Below are 26,063 nucleotides of genomic sequence, written 5' to 3'. Positions count from 1 at the left end.
AGGCAATACAGACTGTATTCTCCAAGTAGAGGTTGTCTGTCTCTCTCTCTCTCCCCCTCTACCGCTCCCAGGCCCCATTTGGCCTCCTCTCCCACTCCTCCTCCTTTCTCTCCTATAACACCTGACAAGGTTTCTAGCCAAGTCCTATGTCTGAATGTTTCATCCAAACAAGTGCGCCCCTGCTCTTCCAGAACTATTAAGGACCACATTTCCACCCTCGCTCCAGCCTTGGCCGATTCCTGTATCATCCTTTCACCACTGGTTCTTTCCCTGCTCTCCTCAAGCACTCACTTGTGCACCCCCTCCTAATAAAGCCTTCTGCTGGTCCTACTTGTCTGGAAGACTATCGCCCGATTTCTATCACTCCTTTTCTGGAACTCCTGAAATGCTGGCCATCACCCAGCTTACTCTCCAACCTGAATCTGCTGGTTTTCTCCATGAACATCAGTCTGGCTTCAGAGCAGCACGAAGCATGGAAACTCCTCTTCTAACCACCTTTGAAGATCTGCTCTCTAATCTAATTCCAGCTCCCCCTTCGTCATCCTCCTTGACCTTTGTTCTCCGTTTGATGTGATCAATCATGGCACCCTGATCAATCGACTCCACGAGAATCTGGGCATCATGGATCTGGCCTTGGCTTGGCTAACCTCCTTCCTCCTTGACCGACCCTCCCAAGTCCAACTTGGGTCCTTTCTCTCCTCCACCTCTCTCTCCACTTGTGGTGTCCCCCAGTGCTCTGTCCTCTCACCCTGGCTTTTCAATGTTTTTCTGGCCTATCTGATCTCCACCATCTCTTGTTACTTTCAGTGTTATGCAGATGACACTCTTCTCTCTTTCAGGCTCCCCTCAGCCTCCTCTTTCCTTGCTCATTCCTGCATGTCTGTCTGCGATTCAGGATTGGTGCGCCTCCAGCGATCTGTCTTAATGCCAGTAAAGACTGAGATCCTCCTCATTGGGACTCCCACTCCTGCTTTCCCTCTCTCTCACTCTAGCTGCCCTCCTTGGGCTCTCTACCCTCTCCTTCCTGTGAGGCAAAAAACCTTGGTGTCATCTTCGACCCCACTCTCTCCTTCTCTCCGCACATCTCGGACCTTGCCAAAAAGGCCCATTTCCAGCTGCACCTCCTCAGAGGTATTCTACCTGGTAGGGACCCCCAGCTCTTTTGCTGGACTTTAGGACGTTTCATCTCTCATGTAATTTTAATGTGATTTTAATTTCTGTGTTTTTAACTTTGGAGTCTGACAAACTCCATAGGTATCATCTTTACATTGGGTCACACAGCACCTTCAGTGCAGTGGCACAGGGAAGTCTCTTGGATTTCCCAAAGGTTTAAATACCTTCTCTTGGTGAAACTACTGTTTCGAAGAGCAGTGAAGTGAAATTGACTTTACTTAAAATTTTTAACTCTAGACCCAGCACACACGATCTTACCATAAGGTGCTGGAGGGGTTACTTAGTATCCCCTTTTCTAGTTTCTCATGTAACATTTTTTATGTTTCTATTTCTACAGTTATGGGCTGGTGGCAGTGGTTTCCTTTTTACTACCATTGTGTTTTTTTACTGCGGGCTGTGTTCACAGTCATGGTAAGGCACCCATTGGTGCCCATTTCGTCAAAATGGCCCCAGTCTTCTTGTTTTGCCATTTTCTTTTGGAAAGGTCCTTCTTGAGATTTACTCTGCGTGCCAAACAAGGTTTGGTCTCTTTGTTCGTTTTGTCTTTGGCGGGATTCAGGATTGAAGCCCGCCTCTGGCACCATTATGTCTGGCAGGGACAGGAAGTGAGGGAGGTGCCCATAACTACCTGTGCTTAATTCCCTTGGTTACAAAAATGCACCCAAAGGTGATTGGCCGGCTGGCTGTCGGCAAGGACAGCCGCCCTGCTGCATGATTGACAGCTAGGCTGGAATGAATGGGAGAAACATGCATTAAAAGGCAAGGCTTTTTGGCTTGGAAGGCTGAGTTGACCACTGAACGAAGGAATCCGAAGAAGAACTTGGAAGAGACACCTGCTGCAACTCCTAGACCATTGGTTTGCCCGGTGAAGCCCTGCTGCATTGCTGAAGCTCCAAATTCGCCTCAACTAGAGAAGCCCTGCAAGGACGACTTCTCCCTTTTAGTTGGTGGGACCAATCAACTCCAAAGTAAGCCCGTCTGGACATCCTCTCGAAGCTGGTTGCATTTCCACTGCAGTTGCTGCTGGAACCGAAGAGCCAGGGAGAGGAACGCCAGATTGTGTGCGTTTCTTTTAAGTCGAACCTGTGCACTAGATCCTCCGGTTTTCCCTGATGCAGGACTGACCAAGCCTGAGCCACCCCAACAGAGTTCTGGACCCCAGATGCGAGTAAAGTCTGAAGTGGTATCCGAGAACTGCACTGTTGCTGTTTGCTGTCAGACGCGAGGAGCTGAAACACAGGACGACAGCTGAATTTAAGTTTGCCCATAGCTGTCCCATTGCAGAGCAGGAGTCCCCGGACATCCTCCCTCAGAGCTGCACAGGAACAGAAGCCAGCTGGAACCATTTCTTCTAACCAGAGGTACTGTAAAGTCTAATAATGTACCTCTTGTTGTGCAGCCATACTTGCTCTCGGTTGAGACCTGTCTTGGTTACTTTGCAAAGTTGCTAAAGCTTTGTCCTTCACAACCCTCCCAGCTTGTGGCCCTTCAAGTGTTCTATTTTCTACAAGCATTTCTACAAACATTGTGCAAGACTTTTTACCTCCCTACAAAGAAGATCTTCAGCTCCCCTTAACTTTGTGCAGTTAACATTGGATGTCCAGGCTCCCTGAGAGACTCCTCTTTACCTCTGACTTTGTGCTTTGGAAGGTGTTTAAAAGTACATGCCTGTTTATGAGTTATTTGTTAACCTTTGTTTTATTGTTTTATTCTTGCATTCTATCTTTTTCACCTAACTCATTATTGCTCTAAATGTACCAGTGATAAATCAACTCCCACATAGCCCTAGCTATTTAAGTCACCTGAGGGTGTAGGAAGTGTCTTTGTGGCATCCCCAATGGGTGTCATCTGATTTAGAGAAATTGAAAGTGGGTTTTAAAGTATATTTAAGTGTTACATGTTTTGCTCCTTCTTTGAAGAAGGCTTATATAACTGACTGCAAAATAAATTAATAATTGTTTTATCAAGAAACCTTGAATGTAAGTGTTTATTTGGATAACTGTATTTTGAAACTGTGTCACAACCTTACTGCTCACATTTACCCCCTCTTGAGATAAACCTGGCTGCTCGACCACACTACCAACCTTTGTAGTTCAGATTTATACCAGGAGGTCAGGGTTATTGTAGTGCACCCAAAGGGTATTGCATACAATCTTGCCTAACACTACCCTTTCTCACCTTCCCCCAGAAGCTCACCATCTCCAGAGTCCTGGTTCTCTCCAGGCTGGACTATTGCAACAGCTTCTTTCTCAATCCGCCTAACTCTACTCTTTGCCCACTGCAACTTTTCCAGAACAGGACTGCAAGATTTATCCTTCGCCTCAAGCCCAGGGTTTGCATCTCTCCAGCTGTGAAATCCTTTCACTAGCTCCCGGTGGCTGCAAGGATCAAGTTTCAGACCCTCTGCATCGCCCACATGGCCTTCTGGGGCCGGGGCCCTCACTATATCCAACTCTCTGCCTAAATACCTTCCTTCTAGAGCCCTTCGGTTAGCTACCTCCAACTCTCCGATGGTCAGGCGCTTCTCCAAGCAGAGAGTGGGGGGGTAGATCTAAACACCTGAAGTTCTGGAAGCGGCTCAATACCTTCCTTTCCTCATCTGCCTTCTCTCTCTTGCTACCCTACTAACCTTCCTGTCTGCTGTGTTCACTGGTGGCTTGGTACCCTCAGAGTCTCACTGGCTTCCCCTTGAGCACTCGTCCTTATACTGCCTCCTGGCTTGCTGTGCACTTAGGGCCGTGTCTGCAACCCTTCTGCCCCCCATCCCCGCATACTTGCACTTCCAGTGCCACGTTGCCCTGGCTCGACTTATTCAGAGCTATGCAGCCCTGATCGCACTTCGCCCTTCCCTTTCCCATGAACCCCCCCTGCACCTCTCATCGCACTTGCACGATCTGAATGTCACACGGCCTAGTACGATAGTTTGTCTTGTCTCCCTCTGTTCCCCCCACCCCTAGTATTGTTGCGCCTTGAAACACTTATGTACAGGCACGTTGTAAATATCGTATTATATATCATTGCCTTAGCCTTGAGGATGATATATCTTTGATCATCTGTCGCAGACTGGGCCCATCCCAAAAATCCAAAACAATGGGGTGCTTACGGAAGCACACCTTTCCCCCAGTGAAGGCTTTATTTTTTTAATTTTATTTTATTTTTTAAATGTATAAAGCGCCCTGGCAGCCCGGAGGCATCGAGGCGCTGTTACATGAATGTGTCTTAGTTACAAAAAAAAGAATGCGTCTTAGTTAGATGAACAATACTTTGCTACAGGTTACAGTCAGAGTAACATAATTAAAAGAGTATTTAATAAAATGATGCAAGAGTATTTTACAGTATTGTGGTTACAGAAAGAAATACAGTTGCACTCAGCACAATGAGAACTACGTAGCGGGTGAGGGCCAGATCATACAAACAGAGTTTTAATTGCTTACGATAGTAGGGTTGCTACGGGAATGTGTGATTCCATGGAAAACCGGTCTTAGAGGAGGAAGAGTGAGAGGGCATTGCTTGCCATGGTGCAGTCTGAAGAAGCCATGACATGTGCATGGGCAAGCAGGAAGAGCCGTTTGCAAAGTCCAGTAGGGTGAAAGCATGCAGAGAGAGATAGCAGGAAGAGAGTACAATGCACCTATGTGGTTCCGATATTGAGTGGCAGGGTCCGTAGGCATAGGTAGAACGCTGCAGAGCGTTGACCTCTTGGGGCAGAAATTCTCGGCATTACCAGAGATTAGTGCTCAGTATCCCTACATCCTGATTGCTTTGTTATCCAGAGTAAAATGAAAAGGAAAGTGCCTATGTTTTTTTAAGCCAACACTTTACACAACTTGAACTTGTGTGGGCTCATGTCATTTTACAAACTGTTCAGAAGACAATTTTTTTTTCCATATTTTCAAATTTTGCTCAAACGTTGAAACGGAAGGAGGATACAAAAAAGAAAATGTCTTTAGTGAAGTTAGAAAATGGAACAACAGGGTAAGTGTTAGGCAGAATCCTGGTGCAGTTCCCTTGGGGAACACTGCAAAAAGATTAAGACCACAGGAGCAGCAGTAAACCCACTTGGCAGCAGTCTGAACCACCCAGATTTACCTGGTAGCTGTGGCTGAGCAGTCAGACTTCTCTCAAGAAGAGTAGGGCAGTATGCAGGGTATACACAATAGGGCCAAAATACAGTAGAGCAAACAAACACTGACCCAGAGCTTTGTATAAAAAGTATATAGTTATTTATTTAAAACACACTTTAGGTAATACTGTAGCACTCTCAATGAAAAGTAATCTAAAACACAGTCGGGTAAGTATACACACCTCCCTTGATAACTATCAGACAAGTCAGGGTTAAAGCACAACTATTTGTTAAGACAGAAGTGAGCGCTTAACCTAGATGGCACTCCAATCGTTTAGGTTAAAAAGGGAGAGAAAAGGCAGAGCATAAAATAAAACAGTTCCTAACACTTTTAAGAGTTCAGAGCACGGGGAGAAAGGCAGGTTATACTGTAGAGCCAAAGTTCATAGACCAGGCCCACTTTAAAGGGAGCAAAGCGAAATGTGCCCAGGATCACACGGTTTAAAGCGCACTGAAGGTCTTTGCAGAGTGTTCAAAAGAGGTTGGGGTGATTCAAAAGATATAGTTAGAGGTCTGGAGCCAACCCAGTATAGAAGCCAAGGATTTAAGGGTCACCTTTAGCAGTCTGTAGAAAGGGAGGCCAGGCAGGACACATTACCTTAAAGAGAAAGGGAGCTCCAGCGGGGGCAGTTGTTCCTGGCAGTGGTTGCAGTTCGTTGTTCCGACCAGGGGAAGAGAGGATCTCGTCGAGGAGGAAACTTGGAGTCGTTGCACTGCACAGGGATGAAACCAGCCGCGGAGTTCCCAAATTTAAAAGGTGCAGTCCTTTTATTCGCAGTCAAAAGTGGTGAGCTTGGCTATCCGGCCACCGGGGTGCTTGGCATGGGTGATTCGACCAAGGGCTGTCTTTAGAAGGCGAAAAAGGGTGAACTGGTTGGTCCCACCAGCTCAGAGGAACAAGACTCGTCCAGCAGAAGATCTTCTCTTGTCGTCAGGAAAGTGGTGAGGTAGCTGCAGCAGGGCTTCACCGGTGGTGTCGTCGTTGCAGATGGCTCAGCTCCGTCCCTCTCCGGATTCTTAGGTCCTGTGGCGACTTCTGAAGTTCCAGTCCCAAAGGCCCTGCTTTTATGCAGAAAAACCCCCAGTCATCAGCCTAGCTGTCAATCACACTTCTGTGGAGAAGCCCACCAAAATAGTGGAACAAAGGGTGAGAAATTGCTATCTACCCCTATGGGAAGGACACCATGTCCCTAACGCGGGTGTCTGGTGCTAGGCAGCGTATGGTGTAACGCGTATCTAATAGGGATAGATATAGAGGAAACTGTCCCTCATCTCACCAATTGTGTAGAAAAACCAAAGTTCATAGACATTTTAAATCGTCATACAAGAACAGCTAAAAATGAAATACAACAACTAATAAGCTGCTGCAAATGACAAGGCTGGCTCTTAGATCTTTGTCAAAACAGGGACACCATAAAGCTCTCACGTAATGTGAGTTGTGTACTAATAGCTCATTTCAATATGTATGCCCCCTGAATGATGGGGATATCTAGGTGGTTATGGGAACCACCATGGCCAAAAACGTCGACCGGTTTTGATGGTAAAGGAAATTCAAACCATCTTCTTCAGGACCATAAGTTGTGTTCCGTCATAGATCAGTCTTCAGCATTGCCCTGAGTAGAGGCAGAATAGACAAGCTGCTGCGTCTCCTGTATGTCCCTGTATGTCCGTAGTGCTGTATGAAGCCTAAGGAACCTAAGCACTAGTTTGTTTGGGGCTTCTTACATCTTCTTACAATTGTAATTTACATAATGTAATGAAATGGTATTTACATCCCACATCAAGATGGAATTGTGAACAGTAGCATGTGCCACATTTGGATGAAATTGTGGGCATTAGCCTGAGTCGCATCTAGATAGAAATGCGATTGTTGGCACGTCCCACACCTAGACGGAATTGTGATTGTTAGCATGTCCCACACTTAGATGGACTTGTGGGTGGAAGCATGTGCCTCGCTTAAATGAAGTCACGAACATTAGCCTGAGTCGCATCTAGACAGAAATGCAAATGTTAGCATGTCCCACACTTGGGTAGAGTTGTGGATGGTAGCACGTACAACACTTGGGTGAAATCATGAACATTAGTCTGAATCGCATCTAGATAGAAATGTAAATGTTAGCATGCCAAACACGTGTGTCACTGTTCCCCATGCTATTGCGATATATCTGTATGCCCCCTCCTGTCGCTGTAAGTTCAGCCCCCTGTCTGTGTGTGTCCGTGTGTTGCTGTGTTCCCTGCTACGCGGTTAACGTGCCTGGTCTCGGGGCGCTTTAAAGATAACCATCACATCACTGCGTTTACTCTCTACTATACTCCATCACACTACTAGAACACAGCTATACCCATGACAAATTCGGCCTAGCGGTTCACATACAAATACTACCCCATGAACACCTCATCACCCTAATAAAACGCAGCTATCCAATGACATTGCGACCTAGTTGCTCACATAAGCAGTCCTTCAGGCCTAACACAGCCAGAACCCAGTCTGGGTGTCCACCAGCACCACACCTAATGCTAGGATGCAGCTACCATCCGGCAATTACATCGGCTGCACACATCTGGTGCACCCACGCACCCTATGACTCTATATCTCCCTCTCTCTCTCTACTGACCAGAACTACGGTTCCCGAGGGCGTTCAAGCTACCAGCGCTTTAAGATCATACTCATGACGTATAGAGCGCTATATAAATGCCAAGTAACATAACATAACACCACCTCCCACAATAAAGTATCATGGTGGAACGTACCGGTCATTAAAGCATTCATGGAGGGAGTAAAACGACTCCACCCTCCCATTTCTAACCTACCACCAGGTGAGATCTCAATGTAGTACCTGCTTAGCTCATGGGGGAACCCTTCGAGCCGATGCATAAATCAAGTCTTAAGCACCTGACCTACAAGACTGCCTTCTTGGTGGCTATTACTTCCATAAGAAGAGTTAGTGAATTACAAGCATTGTCAATGGAGGATCCTTTCTTTACAATACACATGGACAAACTGGTTTTACGCACTCATCCTAGGTTTTCCCCTAAATTCATCTCTAAATTTCACGTAAACCAGTCCATTGAACTACCGGCCTTCTTCCAGAACCCCACCAGCTCAGCTGAGGTTAAACTCCACACACTAGATGTAAGGAGGGCAGTCCTTTACTATGTAAACAAGACCAGACCGCTGAGGAAACCAGATCAACGGTTTGTCTCCATAGCACCGGGCAGAGAAGGAGACTGCATTTCCAAGAATGCCATCTCCAGATGGATAGTCAGATGTATACAACTGTGCTATTCTCTATCAAACAAGATGCTGCCTTTCACACCAAGAGCTCACTCCACAAGAAGCACATGAGCCACTCTGGCTTTCATTGCAAATGTCCCTCTAGACAGCATTTGCAAAGCAGCTTCATGGAGCTCAGTACACTCCTTCACTGAGCACTACTGCATTGACACACATTCCAAGACAGATACACAGGTGGGACGAGCGGTTCTAAAACATCTGTTTGCCAATGAACCTTCTCGCAACCCACCACCTTCTCCTAACACTGCTCTCTAATCTATGTACAGCATGTGATCTAAGCAGATTCCACAAGCCTCAGAAGGGATACATTACTCACCGTAATCATATTTCTGATGCTTTTATCTGCTTGGATTCACATGTGACCCACCCTTCCTCCCCTTGGAGAGAAGGTGCATGGATGTTAATGAGCTTGTCTGATACAGATCTGCTTGGATACACATGTACTCAAGCACACTTCATGCTACCTCATGTCAGAAAAAAAACAATCTGAGGGACCTCGACGCGTGAAGGACCATGGGTACAGTGGACGTCACACTAGGGATCGTATTATTGGCACGCCCTGTCGACGTCCCTTTTCGAATTTCGAAAACAACTGTAATACTCTGCAGCTTCCACTAGCTGTCGGCCTATGCACAGCATGTGAATCTAAGCAGATACAAGCATCAGAATTACGATTACAGTGAGTAATGTATCCCAATTATCTATGTATATATTTCTATATTTCTGAGGCTTGTGGGTCTGCTTGGATCACATGCCATGCATAGTCCGACATCTAATGGGCGTTGTGGAGTATTACATGATTTGCTTTTGAAACTCAAAAAGGGACGTCAACTGAGTGTGTTAGTAATACTGTCCCTAGTGTGATGTCTACTGTGCTCTTATCTGTTCTTTCGTATAACTGCCCATCCCCTGCTGCTTCCAAGAACAACTTTGGCGGCTCTTGACGGACGGACCCATCGTCGATGACAAGCCTGCCTCACTGGGCCTCGGCCCCTTACAGTAGGGAGAGTGGTGGGATGTCATACACTTCTTTACTTTTAGAGAATGCCTATTTTGACAACTTCTATTCTCCTTTATCACCGTGCTGCCTTTCCCATCAAATATGGAAAATACACCTTTTAAAGTCTGCCTATCTTGCAATCGGAAATATCCCAGGAAGGGCATGCACCGGGTGTGCAACCACTGTCTTCCACGAGATCACGTAGAGAAGCATTGCAAATCCTGCAAACCTTTTAGAACAAAAACCTTAAAGGACCACCGCACTAAGTGCCGGGCCACCCACACCATGCAGGAAGAGGCCGCCATAGTGGCGTTGAGGCTGATCAGGGTTCAGGAGAACCCCATGTGCGAGCCCCCGACTCCATTAAGCAGGCAAGCCGTTCTGTTACAGAGAAAACACCCGGAGGCAAGAGCACACACATTCCACCCCACACTAAAGACATACCCCCGGCCGAACGCCAACCGCGCCATCAACCGTTCATGGTCATTTAGTGTCTAAGCAGGAGTCTCATTCCAAATCATCTCTTTACTCTGGGCCATTGCGATCACGTTTGCCACATTACAGGTCTCCCAGAAAGGCGCAGAGTAGGCCCGTTTCAGACACTGTGCACAAAATGGCACTCCTTTCGTGTGCCGAAAAGGCACACGTCGAAACCAAACCTTCAACGCCCTCTTCTAACGCGTCAAAAATGCAAGAACTCATTAAAAAAACATGTCCTGAAAACTCTACTTAAAGTCCAAAACGTCGAAAAAACACCAACATTTCGACAGAGCTGCCATCTAAGCTGCCTCCTTCAAATGATGGTGGCTATACTCCATCCGAAGACACCCTATCAGTGGCACTACAATAGAAAAAGCTGACCTCCCCCCAACCTCCTTGGAAGAAAAACTGCTGCCCCTCCTGTTTTCCCAAGGTCCACTGAATGGACATGTGAGAGCTTTGACAGGGTGACGAGAAGGATATCTTGCTTTGTAGATTTCATGGACCGCCACCCATAGGAGTTTAGAAGCACACAGGGTGTCTCGTGGTGAACCACTTTCTAAAGTGCTACGGTTGGACAGTTCCCAACCCAGCACTTCTATGCAAACTCCTATCACCTCACATATTCAAGACCCCTCACAGGACTTCTATATTGTAGACCATTCAGACTCACAGGATCCAGGTTCTCAAGGCAGTCAGTATAGTCGGGACCAGGACCAACACTATGACAATAATGACCGTGATATTTACGTCCCCAGAAAACCAGAACAAGCCTGTTGCAGACTCCTGCGTAGCTAATCAGCTCCAATATAACGAGCAGCTCCTAAAACCCACCCAACACTTTAAAATAAAGACTCATGAGCTCCAGCAGGATAAGGATTTTGTGGACGACATGTTGTGGGGCAAGAAGTCTGCAACACAATTCATACCCTCCCTTCAGTCTGTACAAAGGCGCATCCAGCCCTCCCTAACCAACCTCACAAGGGCGGTTAATCCCTGCATTGAGAAAGCGTTCAGGTCAGCACCAACTGAGCCACTTTAGATCAGAGGTCAACTGAAACCTGACTCTCTAGTTGGCACCACAACCAGGGAGATGGCAGGAACACCCACAGGTTCTGCGCAAGCACCTCCTAATAAAGCAAGTAAAAAGATGTACAGTTAGGGCAGGAAAGTGGCATCCTCAGCTGCTTATCCGACCAGAATCACAAACAATACCACTCTTCTGGCTAGTTATGGTTGCTGTTTGTGGTACACGCTAGAACAGCAAATTGAAGCCATCCCCAAGCTGCTTAAATCTCAGCTCACAAACTATTACAAAAGGAAAACAAATTGCTCATTGCATTAAAAAATAAATGTGGACTTTGCAGACAATGCAGGCTGCGTTATAGCTAAAGGCACCTTAATCAAGTGCTATGCCCGGTTAAGGCAATCAGGCTTCAAGCTGGAGACACAGTCCACACTCCTTAAAATGCCCATCGAACCATACGCTTTGTTTGGTGAAGCAGTTGATGATGCACTAAAAAGTGCCAAAGAAGAATATGACACCTTAAACTCATTAGGACGACTGTCTAATAAGCCTCTTGTCCAAAGAGGGGCGTTTAACACCAGAAAATCTTTTTCGTGGGCATGTTCCACAACGCTCCTCAAGCTATAATCAGGGAAGCCAGTCGCCATCGTGGGACAACTGACAGGGACAGTCATCTGGTGGTTTTCAAAGAGAATACAAAAGATACAGAAGTAGAGGTAGGGCCTCCGCTATTAAAGGCTCCACTACCACTAAACAATGACACCCCGATTCAGTTTGCCTCCCGTGCTACTCCAGTCGGAGGGTGCATCTCTCAATTCACCCATGCATGGGAGGGGGTCACATCCGGGTACTGCAAAGAACCTCTGCAGAAACCACTCAACCATCCGCCAAGACACCGGAAAATGACGCAAAAAGAAAGACTCGTACTACTAGAAGAAGTAAAGACCCTGATAGAAAAGGACGCCATAGAAATAGTCCCAGCAAACCAGGTAAACAAGGGTATCGAGTCAACGTACTTCCTTGTGCCAAAGAAAGACTTAACCATGCGCCCTCTAGACTTGCGACCCAGGGAACACACAGGTCAAACCACAGAAGTTTTTGCATGACAACACCTCAGGAGGTAATCCCTCTCTTAAAACGGGGATTTCATGGCAGCATTGGATATGAAAGATGCATACTTTCATACTTCAATGTTCCCAGCACACACAAATTATCTGCACTTTCAAATAGCGCGAGAATATTACCAATTTAAGGCAACTCCCCTGCGACATAGCCTGAGCTCCAAGAGTGTTCACAAAGGTACTTGCAGTGGTGGTGGCGGCGGCGCACCTACACAGAGAATCCATCCCAGTGTACCCTTATCTCGACGACTGGCTAATAACAGGGGATACTTCACAAATATGCAAACTCGACACCCACAGAGCATTCAATCTGTGGTTCCAATTGGGATTCTCGATCAACGAGAAAAGGTCAAGTGTCGTCCCCATTCAAGTAAAACAATTTCTGCGAGCAATCATAAAGACTCAAGAAGTGCTGGTGTTCCCCTCAAATGAAAGGGTACAAAACATGTTTCAAGTACCTCATTATCTAGCTGGTCGCCTGAGAACTGTGCGCAAGGCAATGCGCCTGCTTGGGATGATGGCCTCATGCATCTATCTACCTGGTTCCCTATGCGCAGTTGCGCATGGCCCATGTAGGAGTGGTTAGCAAAACAAGGGTCTCAGACAACCGGTCAGTGGGACGATCTAGTGGTTGTTTCGCTAACCCTACTATAGGCTCTACGCTGGTGGTAAAAAGACAACTTGCTGAAAGGAAAACCCTTTCGCCATCCACCAGCACAAGCGATTCTAACCAAAGATACCTCACTCTTCATCACACAGTATATGGCATATGGACACAAACTACAGCCCAGGATCACATAAACCTTCTAGAACTCCTGGCAGTTCTCAAGGCACTACAAGCTTTCCTGCAACATCTAGTAGGTCAGACAGTGCAAGTCCTCACAGAGGGCACCACTGCCATGTTTTATATAAACAAGCAAGGAGGGACATGCGCTTTAAGTCTCTCCAGGTTATTCCAAAAGATTTGTAAGTGGGCACTCAAGAGCAACATGTTCCTAGTCTCACAATACGTTCCAGGGGAACTCATTGCCCTAGCAGACACTCTAAGCAGAAGTTCTCTACCCGAGGAACACACGTGGCAAATTCACAAGGATATTTTAAATATCTTCAACCAGTTGTGGCATCCACCCCTAAATTTGTTAGCAACCTACCTAAACACACAATGCCCAGACTTCTCATCCAGGTTTCCCCAACCAGGATTCAAGGGGAACACTGTGTGGATGAGTTGGTCAGGGAAATGTGCCTACGCTTTTCCACCGACACCACTCCTAACAAGATAGTTTACAAGATGCACCAGGAACAAGTCACTCTAATCCTAATCGTTCCATTGTGGGCACGACAACCATGGTTTCCACACCTAATCAAAATAGCAATGTGTAGACCAATCAAATTTCTGTGCCCGTTCAACATGCTATCCCAACACGAGGGGACAACACTCCATCCATCCCCTCAAACTATGAACTTGGCAGCTTGGCTCATAGAGTTTGGGTACCTAAATGTTCCTCAAAGGTGTATGGATATCCTCAAAACAGCACAGAAACCCAACACCAGACACTGTTACTTTAACAAATGGAATTGTTAAGCGCTTTGAAACACATTGTGTATAGGCGCTATATAAATAAACTATCATATCATTTGGTGCAGATCACCAAACATAAATCCAATCTAACATTCTTCACTATTTGCTTTACCTACTAGACTCAGTTTTAGTATTTAATTCCATCAAAGTGCACCTAGCGGCTCTGTCTGCTTACACTACATCCCAAAGCAAGGTGTCATGGTGGAAGGTACCAGTTATCAAAGCATTCATGGAAGGAGTAAAGAGGCTATACCCTCCCATTTCAAATCTTCCACCAGGTTGGGACCTTATTGTTGTCCTTGCAAAGCTCATGGGTTCCTCCTTTGAGTCTATGCACAAAGACAGCCTAAAACATTTAACCTACAACACTGCCTTTCTAGTCGCTATCACCTCTATAAAACGAGTCGGTGAACTACAGGTACTCTCAGTACAAGACCCTTTCATTATCATCCACAAGGACAAGGTGGTTCTTGGAACACACCTTGGGCTCTCACCTAAATTCATATCTAAGTACCATGTTAACCAGTCCATTGAACTACCTACTTTTCTCCAAAAGCCATCAAACTCCATTGAAAGAAGCTTCCCTACCCTAGAGGAGGGTGGTCTTGTACTGCATAAACAAAACTAAACCTCTAAGGAAAACAGACCAACTCTTTGTTTCCATAGCACCCGGCAGGGAAGGAGCTCATATTTCAAAGAACGCTATCTCCAGATGGGATGGATAGTGATGTGCATACAGCTTTGCTACGCGCTATCAAAAAAGACCCTACCTTTTACACCAAGAGCTCACTCTACAAGAAGTACAAAAGGTACTTTATTGCAAATGTTCCCTTCGATGCAATTTTCAAGGCAGCTACTTGGAGCTCTGTGTGTACATGTACTCAGCATTACTGCATTGGCACACACTCTTAAGCAAATTTACAGGTGGGACAAGCGGTGCTAAAACACATATTTGCCACTGCACCTTCTCACAACCCACCTCCTTCTCTAGGTACTGTTCACTAATCTATGCATAGCATGTGATATAAGCAGATCCCCACGCCTGAGAAGGCATGCATTACTCACCATACTCGTAGTTCTGATGCTTGTATCTGCTTAGATTCACATGCGCCCACTCTTCCTCCCCTGCTGGAGTCGAAGGTGCATAGATGTTTCTATATCTACCTTTCTGCTTACATATTTATGTACTCGTGCTACACTTCATGCAACCTCATGTCAGAAACAAAACGATCTGAGGGACCTTGACACGTGAAGGATCATAGGTACAGTAGACGTTACACTAGGGGTAGTATTACTAACACGCCCAGTCGATGTTCCTTTTCAAGTTTCGTAAACAAATCATGTAATACTCTGCGACTACCACTAGATGTCGGCCTATGCATGGCATGTGAATCTAAGCAGATACAATAATCAGAAATACCAATACGGTGAGTAATGTATGCTATATATATATACACATATACACACCGTTATTACTAACTGATCTGGTTATTGTAATGCTTTCTATTCCTTAATAGTAATCCACAAAGCCTTTCAGAGGTTGTCATAACTGGTAACTGTTGTGTGTTATGGAAGTCCCAGCCTGCTCATACCAAATGTGGTTCCCAGAAGACAAATCCATATTGAAGAAAGGTTACAAACCTTCCACAGGAACCAAGTTTTCTCTTCCAGAATCAAGAAACTGTACTTTAGCCCGTCATTTCTTTTTTGTCCCTAGAGACTGTCACTTAAGTGTTAGCTATTGACTTTACCAGATTAAAATGCATAAGTGTTTTGAGTTCGGTTAGTGCACCTTGGAGAAGATAGATCCTAGCAGTATTGGTGCTGTTGAATCCTTAACCATGTATCTGGTTCATACAGATACTGAAGGGGCTCACTGAAGACTTTTTGCCTGACTTAGTTGTCAACATCTTTTCAAAGGCTCATTTATTTGTTCTCCCACAACTTCCAACCACACTGAATGAACAACATCCACACTGTGATCTGAACATCTAGCTATACTGCTAGCAAACCCTCAATTTGTAATTGCTCTTTCTTGTAAAGTACTGGTCAGCTCAATCAATTTTTTTTAGCTACTCCTGATTCAGAAGCCAATGTGGTGTTTAAAATACACTTCCTACTCTGAAAACATGAATTCTTCATTTCAAGTAATAACCTATTTTACTAACCATCAGTACATAGTTTCTGGTTTCTTTCCTATGGTTGAGAAAACACAAAAATACATAAATGTAAATATGCTTGCCATGTATGCCCACGCCTGGATTATTTATATGCATGCTATTATCTTTATATACAAGGAGCGTGACCATTCATGAAGTTATTTGCAACCTACTCCTTCAATGCAAAGCCAGCTTTCCTGATTTTTTTCGGTTGTGTATCCTGATTTATAAAGGGTGCCTGCAGAGCTGACAAGATTGTTTTCTTGCTATGTTTTCCCCTTAGACCATTTTCTTTTTTGAGATTTCCTCTTGTCTCCTCAGATGGTGATACCTGGAGATCGAGAGGAAATGGCAGATTTTCAGAAGAGCACAGTGGCAATGTCACAGTATGCACTGGAGGTGACTGTGCCTTGCGCCCACATCTTTTTCCCCAGCAAAGAATATTATGAAAGCATCTACAACAGGTACAGTTGATATTATTTGTAACCTCTGGGAAATGGGCACTATCAGATGATCGGAGTGTACTGGTATTGTATCTGATTCCCCTTGTGGGAACAGGAAAATGAATACTTAAACTCCTCGCTCTTTTAGAATGGGCGTACTTCTGGCGTGAGGCCTGTGTTTTTTGCCTTTTCCTCCCAACTAGTTTTGCAACTTCTTTTCACCAGAGCCCTCATCAAAAGCCTCATCAGGCATGTGAATCCCAAATGTATTGGTTTCAGTCTGCAAGTGCAGCTGCATGTGTGGGTTCTGCTCATTTTTGCTAGCCTTTGTGAATGATTCTAATAGATTACTGATGGGTAGAACATTTTAAACTGCCACTCTATTTATCTGACTTGATTCTCAACTTTTCCCTGAGAGTTCTAATATGAGGGACACAAATGCTGTCAATGCACCTCGGAGAAGACTCCACAGTCTCTCTGGGACATAATACAACATGCTCCCTTATTCTGTCCTGTGAGAGCATTGCCAAAATGGGTATAGGAGCTGCCTGTTTAATAGCTGCTCACCTAATTGTAGTTTGGGTACAGACTGTATGCCAGCACTGTCTTTAAAGGCATGCTCTACTCAAATCAGATCTTGTTGCATATGTATACACAACTATGAAACGCATGGCAAAAGGCCAGGAAACCAGCCCTGTATGGAAAAGATGGATGAGACAGATGTAGCCAAATAAGGGTATTTCTGATGTTTGTAAATCTGCTTAGAATCACATGCTGTGCATAGGTCCGACATCCAGTGGTCACTGCGGAGTATTGCATTTTGTTTTTCGTAGTCGAAAAAGGGACGTCGACAAGGCGTGTCTGAAACACTATCCCTATAGTGACGTGCGTTGTACCCACAATCCCTCACGCGTCGAGGTCCCTCAGATTGTTTTTTTCCGCCCAGCTACTGGTCGCCTTTACGCGGAGCTCCTCGAGAGACATTGCAGATTTCATCTCCTCGACCTTTGGTCGTTTTCCTATAATAATATAGAACATATCGATCCCTCCCTCGACGCTGTTGTGAAGCTGTCTCCGCCGAGCAAGATCTTCGACGGAGGGGACGAGCGGAGGAGATCCTTCGGCGTTGCCGAACACGTGGCCTGGCCTCGCAGGCCATATACAGTAGGGAGAGTGGGGGTCGTGGGACATCTCTGGTTCTTTTCTGAGAATGCCTTTCCTTTTCCCCTTCCTTTCCCTTGGGGTGGTTATCACGATTTATTGCCTCGGCTATGGAGAGGACACCCTTTAGGTTTTGCCCGCTTTGCAAGGGCAAGTTTACTTGGAAGGACAAGCATTCACGGTGTAACCGCTGCTTGCCCTTCGATCACAAAGAGGAAAGTTGCACGGCTTGTCGGCTTCTTAAGCCAAAGACACTAAAAGACCGTAGGGTCAAGAGGTGGGCGGCCTACGCTATGTCGAAGGCCGACGCTTCACCCACCGTTGCTACCACCGACAGTGACGAGGAACGTGATAACACGACCTCCGCTACGGAAGTCGAAAACCCCCCTTTCTCCAGCATGGGGTCTGGCATGGATTCACATGCTCATGAATATTCCCCGTCGTCAGGCTGGGAATCCTCGGTAAAGAAAAAACCAGTATCAGTTTCGTTTCTGATCTGTCTTTCGTAGTAATAACCAATCACTGGTCTCTGCGTCATACTGACCACAGCCAATGACTGCCCTCTACCTAAGCACCGCCTCTGGCAGCCATCTTCAGATTTTTACCGCACGTTCATGTGTTGGGATCCTCGTGCTATTGCTCTCGAGCGTTAGTGCTATTTTTCGCGCTTTTTCACAAAAAACTTCGATTCTTTCGGTCAAAAGAGCCTCAAGCTCCACCGATTCTACATCCGATCAACGGGGACCCGTGTCGGATTCATCTGTGCCCCTCAAGGGTGAAGATTTCGTCGAGCTACACTTCGGAGGACTCCAGAAGCTTCTCAGGCCCGGTCTCGGAGATGGCCCAGGAGAAGGGAAGCTCGACGCCCGGAAAGCTGTTCAGGGTCTGCCCTGGATGCCAGCTGCAGAACGTCTTTAAGGAGGACGAACACTCTTTCTGCCTTTACTGCCTACATGAGGACAAGACGCACGTGGAGAAGGACTGTGCGTTTTGCGGCAACATGTCGGAACGGACCATGAAGGACCGCCATCAACGTCTCGCCAACTGGCTGGAGGGTAAGAGCCCGTCTGGCGAGAAGAAGAAGAGCGGTCTTCTAAGACCTTTGAGGGCGCCCCGGCGACGGGGGCCCAACATAAGGCCAAGCACCGCGAGTCCGCTGGCACCGGGAGCGCCGAACGGTCGGGCTCTACGGGCGCCAGGCAGGGCGCACCCTCCCCGGCACCATCAACCACGAGCCAACGCTCTGGGTCGGGTAAGAGGAAGGCCGAGCACCCGGCAAAGCTCCTGGAGAGGCCCCGGTCGAGCTCTAAGGCAGAGGAGGAGCGTGGCAGTGCCCCCTCCCTCAAGGATAAGGCGGTGAGCGCACCTAAGGTGGTGAAGGCCTTGATCCATCCGACCAAGCCCTCTATCGAAACGGTCGCGGCGGCCCTGGCTCAGCCTGTGGTGGCTGCACCAGTGGTGGCGACCTCAGGGCCCAGAATCTCCCTGCCTCCTCGGAGGGAGTCTTCTTTTGTGCCCATCGATAGGACCCCCGTGAAACCCTGCGTGGGGAAGAAGAAGGGGGGGCAGGGCGTCGTCGTAGATTCGGCCTCAACCTCAGAAGAGGAGCTGATCGAGGTCTTAAGCCACGGCCTAGGCGTGGAAGAAGGCCAGCCCGTCGGAATGGACCCCGACGCAGGTGACGACGACGACATGAGGATACCGACGGGGCCCCTGCTCGCCCGTCGGACTCCCCTCTGCCAGCGCCGCAAGACAACTCGGCGGCCATTTTGTTGGCCATACAGTCCTTATGCTCCGAGATAAGGACGAGGCTACCGTTACCGACGGAGGAACCTCTCCCGTCGGGGGATCCAGAACCGGGACCTTCTGGTGTTCCCCCTACCAAGAAAAGAAGGATCCATCCACCACCTCCTTTTCAACCGTCGCGCCCCGTCCAGCCCTCCTCCCCGTCCACCCGAGGGGATGATACGGGGACTGACACGGCAGCGACGGGTACGGACGACGAGGCATACGACGAGGATTTTCCGTCGTCGCCTCCCACCAGGGCTTCTCCGCCCGACGAGATCGGATCTTTCCACTCCATGATCTCCAGGGCTTCCGAGCTTTTCCAACTCTGCCCTGAGGAGAAGAAAAAGGAAGGCTTCCTTTATCAGCGGCGCGAGGCCAAGAGGAAGACGGTCCTCGCAGTGCCTCTGTTGGACGACATTTGGGATGAGGGCCTTTCCCTCCTCAAGAACCCTTCCACGACGCCAGCTAGAAGAGACCGGTACGAGAAAAAGTACCGGGTCCCGGACACGGCCCCCCTATGCCTCCGGGCGCAGCCTACCCCGGATTCCGTCGTCTCCGCGGCAGCCAGGAAGAAAGCGGGGGGGGTGCGGCCTCCACATCGACTTCCCCGCCGGACGGCGAGGGAAAGAATTTGGATGCTATGGGACGTAGAGTCATCTCGTCGGCAGCGACGACGATTAAAGCGGCCAACGCCTTGGCTATCGTGGCCCGCTACGACAGGGAGCTCTGGTACAAGATAGCTCCCCTGCTGGATTTTCTGCCGGACGACAAGAGGGCGGAGGCCCTGGAGATCCTGCAGGAAGGGGAGGTGGCCTCGGACCACGCCATCACCGTGGCGACGGACATCGCCGACACTGGGTTCCGCCAGCTGGGCAACGGCGTTTGCCTTCGACGTCGTGGATGGCTCAAAGCTACGGACTTCCGGCAGGACGTCCAGACCAGAGTCCTGGACATGCCCTTCGACGGGAACAACCTGTTTGGGAAGACAGTGGACGATTCTCTTCAGGCCATCAAGGCGGATACTGAGACGGCCCGGGCCCTTGGAGTCCTGCAGCAACGACGGACGCCCTTTCGGAGCGGCGGAGGCAAGGGCGCCTCCAAAGGTTCCGGCGGCGGTTTCGCTTCCTACCGTCAAGCGGCCCGCTCGTCGTCGCAAGAGGCCTACAGAGGACGAGGCAAGTCTAGCGGACCCCGCCGTCGTCGCCAAGGAGGTCAAGGCGGCAAGGCCGCGTCCAAGCAGGATTGAACCGGCCGTGGGGTCGGGCCCCCACCGAAGCACCCCGGTGGGAGGCCGGCTGGCGGGCTTCGTCAGCGTGTGGGAGTCCATCTCCACCGACCGTTGGGTGCTGGACGCCCTGGCCCGGGGCCACGCGCTCGAGTTTCAAAGAAGGTGCCCGCGCGTCCCCCCCGTGGCCAGGAAAGAACTTCACGTCCCTCAACTTCTCCTGGAGGTAAAGGCGATGCTCAGAAAGGGCGCCATCGAACTCGTCCCAAAGAGGCTTCGGGGCTTCGGAGTCTACTCGAGATACTTCCTCGTGAAGAAGAAGACGGGAGGATGGCGCCCCATCCTAGACCTGCGACGTCTGAACAAGTTCATCAAGGCGCAGAAGTTCCGGATGGTCACCCTCCAGCACGTCCTGGGTCAGCTGGAGGAAGGAGACTTCCTATCGTCGTTGGATTTGGAGGATGCCTACTTCCACATTCCCATCCTAAAGGGGCACCGAAAATTCCTCAGATTCGTGGTCCAAGGGCGTCATTACCAGTTCAAAGCCCTTCCCTTCGGACTACGGTCGGCACCCAGGGTATTCACCAAGTGCCTCGCACCGGTGGCGGCGCAGCTGCGCCGCGAGGGGATTCACGTCTACCCCTACCTGGACGACTGGCTCATCCGCGCCAAGACGAGGGAGCTCGCCGTGGTCCACACGGCAAGGACCGTCCAACTCCTCACGGACCTGGGATTCTCCGTGAACTACGCCAAATCCCACCTGGTGCCCGCGCAAGTCGCACTGTTTCTGGGAGCGAGGCTCGACACAGTGTCCCTTCTGGCCTCCCCGTCGGAGGAGAGGACCAGGACCATCTTGGGCAAGGTGCAACGGATGTTGGTGGCCGACGCGGCCAAAGTGAGGTCCATCAAGTCCCTCCTCGGGATGATGTCTTCCTGCATCTACCTCATTCCCATGTGCAGGCTCCGGATGCGCCCGTTGCAAGAATTCCTGGATGCGCGCTGGATCCAGACGACGGGCAGCTTCGAGGAAAGGATCAAGCTCGACGAGAGTTTCCGACGAGCGATACGGTGGTGGGGCACCCGCGCGCATCTGACGGCGGGCATGGACTTCCAGACCCCAGCCCACCAGGAGACTGTGACCACGGATGCCTCCCTGGAAGGGTGGGGAGCGCACACCGAAAATCTGCACGCAAGGGGACTCTGGCTCCCGACGGAGAAGTCCCTGCATATCAACGTCCTGGAGCTCCGTGCAGTGTTTTGGGCCCTCAGGTCCTTCCTTCCGTCCCTCAAGGGCAAGGTGGTGAGGATCTTCACCGACAACACCACCACCATGTTTTACATCAGGAAACAGGGCGGAACCAGGTCCCCAGCGCTGTCCAAGGAGGCGCAGGACCTGTGGCATTGGGCCGTCGCCCAAGGGATTTTTCTGGTGCCGTTTCATCTGGCAGGGATAAAAAACACCATCGCCGACTCACTCAGCAGGGAGCTGCGCTCGTGCCACGAGTGGGAACTACGGCAGGATCTGGTGGATCGCCTCTTCCGACGGTGGGGCACACCCCAGATCGACCTGTTCGCGACGGCGACGAACTCCAAGTGCCGGAGGTTCGCCAGCAGGTTTCCCCAGACGAGGAGCATGGGCGATGCTTTCTCGTTCCCCTGGGAGGGCCTGTTCCTCTACGCGTTCCCTCCCTTGCCTCTGCTAATCCGGCTCGTCAACCAGCTCAAGAGGTCACGGTGCAGGATGATCCTCGTCGCACCTGCGTGGCCGAGGCAGATATGGTTCCCGGACCTTCTGGACTTGTCAGCGTCCCCGCCGATCAAGCTGCCGGCGGACGCGGATCTACTCTCCAGGGAAGGAGGCGCCATCCCCCACCACGACCCGAAGTCGCTGAACTTGCAGGCCTGGCTCCTGCAGCGCTAGAGTTTGGAGGATACGACATACCGGCCGATTGCAGAGAGGTTCTTGCAAAGGCCAGGGCGTCCTCGACTCTTAAATGCTACGGACACAAATGGAAGAGGTTCTCTGTCTGGTGCCACGCACAGAAGATTAACCCTCTACGGATTACGGCTCCCCAAGTACTGCCGTACCTGCTGACGCTGGCCAAAGCTGGTCTGGCACACGCGTCCATCAAGATTCATCTTGCTGCGATCTCCCGATACACCAGAACCACGGGGCGGGCGTCCTTGTGGTCTCATCGTCTGGTGAAAGAGTTCATGAAGGGACTGTTCAGATCGTTCCCGCCGGTGAAGGCTCCGGCCCCGGCGTGGGAGCTCAACGTGGTGCTGACCAAGCTCATGGGACCTCCGTTCGAGCCTCTGCACTCGGCCCCGTTGAAGTTTCTATCGTGGAAAACAGCTTTTCTTGTGGCCATCACCTCCGCACGACGAGTGGGAGAGATCCAGGCCCTTTCCTGCAAGGCCCCGTACTTGATTTTCCACGACACGAGGGTAGTGCTCAGGACGCACCCCTCCTTCATGCCCAAGGTACCGTCGGACTTCCATCTCAACGAACCCTTGGTGTTACCTGTGTTCTTCCCGTCGCCTTCGTCGCCGGCTGAGAGGACTTTGCACTCGCTGGATGTAGCTAGAGCGCTGAAGTTCTACGTGGACCGCACAAAGGGTTTTCGGAAGACGTCACAACTCTTTGTGAACTTTGGACCTGTCAATCAGGGGAAGGCTCTCTCGAAGGCTTCCATCTCCAGATGGCTCTCCGGCTGTATAATGTGCTGTCACCGGTTGGCAAACCGACCGCTGCCTGGCCGTCCGAGAGCCCATTCCACCAGAGCGATCACAGCTACCACGGCGTTCCTATCTGGTGTGCCCCTGCTGGACATATGCAGGGCTGCTACGTGGAGGTCGACGCACACCTTCACGAAATTCTACTGCGTCGACCGGGATTCCAGGGAGGAGTCCAGGGTCGGCCAAGCAGTGCTGCGCAACCTGTTCGCCTGAGGTGAGCCTGGTGAGGAGGTAAGATGCTTAATGTTGAGTTGATGTGATGGTTAATGTTGAGCCTTTGCCACCTCCCGTGGTTGTGCATGTGTGTACTGCTATGTATTCTTTATTCATGAGCATGTGAATCCATGCCAGACCCCATGCTGGAGAAGGAACAAGTTACTTACCTGTAACTGTTGTTCTCCAGCATGGGTCTGGCATGGATTCACATGCGAACCCTCCCGCCTACCCCTCTGCGGCTCTTCACTTGGTCATACTGCCACTTCACGTGCTTCCAAATCTGAAGATGGCTGCCAGAGGCGGTGCTTAGGTAGAGGGCAGTCATTGGCTGTGGTCAGTATGACGCAGAGACCAGTGATTGGTTATTACTACGAAAGACAGATCAGAAACGAAACTGATACTGGTTTTTTCTTTACCGAGGATTCCCAGCCTGACGACGGGGAATATTCATGAGCATGTGAATCCATGCCAGACCCATGCTGGAGAACAACAGTTACAGGTAAGTAACTTGTTCCAAAGAGCGCACACGCGCTTCGTCGTCTGTCCCCGGCCCCGACGGGCTCGGCTCACGCCCTGCTTATGGGGATGAACACCCCGGCGACATTGACGCACACAAGACCACACATAAGCACACAACCCATGGCTCTTCTTCGTCGAAGGCGAAGAGAGCATCAGCGCCCAAGGAGACGCAGGTTCCACCGGCGGCCTCCTCGGACCGTTCGGGTTCGAAGCCCCTCTCGCAACCGCAGCCGCGACCAGCGACTGGGCTTTCGGCAAATAAGGGCGCCGCCCCCAAATCATCGGCCGGCGCGCATCAGCAGAAAGCGCATGCCGCCGTAGAGCGATCGACACCCATGACGTCGAAACCACAGCCCTCCGCTGACAAACGAGTCGCTGAGAGCTTGGCGAGAATCGTGGTAGCCGACGCTCACAAGCGTACGCCGAAAGACACGCCGAGCGCTACGCAGAGGTCGAAAGACATGCCGAAAAAGCCCGAAGAAAGGCAGGGACTACCCCCTTCAGTCGAGCGGACCCCCAACACACCTGAAGGCTTTTCGGAGGGCGACGGGACACTTTCCTCGACGTTGTGGGAGAGGTCAAGCCGTTTTCAGCTACAAGACACTATTTTTCCCCCGCTAGACCGCTCAGGGGTACCCCATGAAACCATGGAAAGGCTCCATCTCTGCATGGAAAGAATGGAGAGGTTTATGAATACCCAGAACCCTCCCACTCCCAAGAGAATAAGAGAAGGGCCTCTGGAGGACCCCAGGGCCAAAATTCCGAGACTAGTCAATCCCCACCAGGACACAGCCTTAGACTTCCATAGTGTGTATGACCTCACTGGGGAAGAACATTACTTTGAGGAAGAGGATGATTTTATGGACGATGAAGAGGGACGGAACCAGGAGGAAAGTCTGGAAGACAGCCCAGACTTGGTAGGAGAAGGCTTCGGAGAAAATCCAGTAGAAGAACCTTCTCACCCCTGGCAATCCCCATCAATATATTCCGACACTGATGTCCTGAACCTAAATCCTCCTGACAATTCACCTATTAGAAACACGTCTCTCATTGACGATCAGCCCACATTCAATGCCCTGTTGCGCAGAGCAGCAGCACATTTCGAACTGGACACTGGGGAGCTCTCTCCTGAATTAGACTTTGTGGAAAGAGTAATTAAGGAGAAACCCCCGGTCAGTCAGACCATTCCCCTCCTCGCTTCGGTGAAGAGAAGAATCATCCCTTCGCTGTCCACACCCGCACTAATCAGAGGGGTCAATCCTAGAATTGAAAAACTTTTCACTCCTTCACCCTCAGACCCGCTGTACATCAGGGGACATTCCATTCCGGATTCCCTGGTAGTAACCAATACAAGAAAGAGGGCAGGGGTACCACTTTCCACCAGTGAGGCACCACCTGACAAGGAGGGCAAGCGGTTATATGCCCTTGCAAAAAGAGTTACATCCTCGGCTGCCTTTTCGGCAAGAATTGCGAACAACAATTCTTTGCTCGCTAGCTATGCGGACGCGCAGTGGGCCAAACTGCGCAAAGACGCCGAAGAAGCGCCGGAACCACTACGTACACGCCTGCTTACAACTATTGGCGAAGGAACCCAGGTCAACCAGAGTATTGTAAAGAACTCTCTGGATGCTGCAGAAACAGCGGGACGTTCCCTGGTTCAGGGAATACTCCTAAAACGCCACGTATGGCTGCGCAACTCAGGGTTCAAACCGGAGACACAGGCGTCTTTAATAAATAAACCTGTTGAAGACTCAAACCTCTTCGGGAAAGCGGTGGATGAGGCTCTGGAGATGGCTAAAAAAAGAGTTTGATACTATCAAAACTCTTGACCAAATCTCTAAGCCCTCTACCAGACGCGGCTATGGCAACAAACGCTTTTTTCGTGGCCAACGCCAACAACAAAACCAGCAGCAACAGTACCCTGCCACCAATTTCCAAACCAATAGTGGGCAGTACAGCCAAAGAGGCCAGCGCCGGGGCAAAGGAAGAGGCCGGGGGTCTACCCCCAGAGGCTC

The 26,063-nt window shown here is 49.6% G+C and overlaps 1 protein-coding gene across 1 annotated transcript in view; it reads left to right on the top strand.

Annotated features, from left to right (window-relative positions):
• The window catches only part of ATG2A (autophagy related 2A), a 2,105,371-nt gene that overhangs the window by 733,628 nt on the left and 1,345,680 nt on the right, over positions 1-26,063 (top strand). Inside the window, exon 18 of the mRNA XM_069644746.1 lies at positions 16,279-16,421. Within this exon, the coding sequence (XP_069500847.1) occupies positions 16,279-16,421 (143 nt within the window). The remainder of the gene's footprint in view (positions 1-16,278; positions 16,422-26,063) is intronic.

This window comes from Ambystoma mexicanum, chromosome 2p (assembly GCF_040938575.1).
Source record: "Ambystoma mexicanum isolate Mex_15411 chromosome 2p, UKY_AmexF1_1, whole genome shotgun sequence".
NCBI lineage: Eukaryota > Metazoa > Chordata > Amphibia > Caudata > Ambystomatidae > Ambystoma > Ambystoma mexicanum.
The sequence above is the reverse complement of the archived record's forward strand: the minus strand, read 5'-3'. Positions and strand labels throughout refer to the sequence as shown.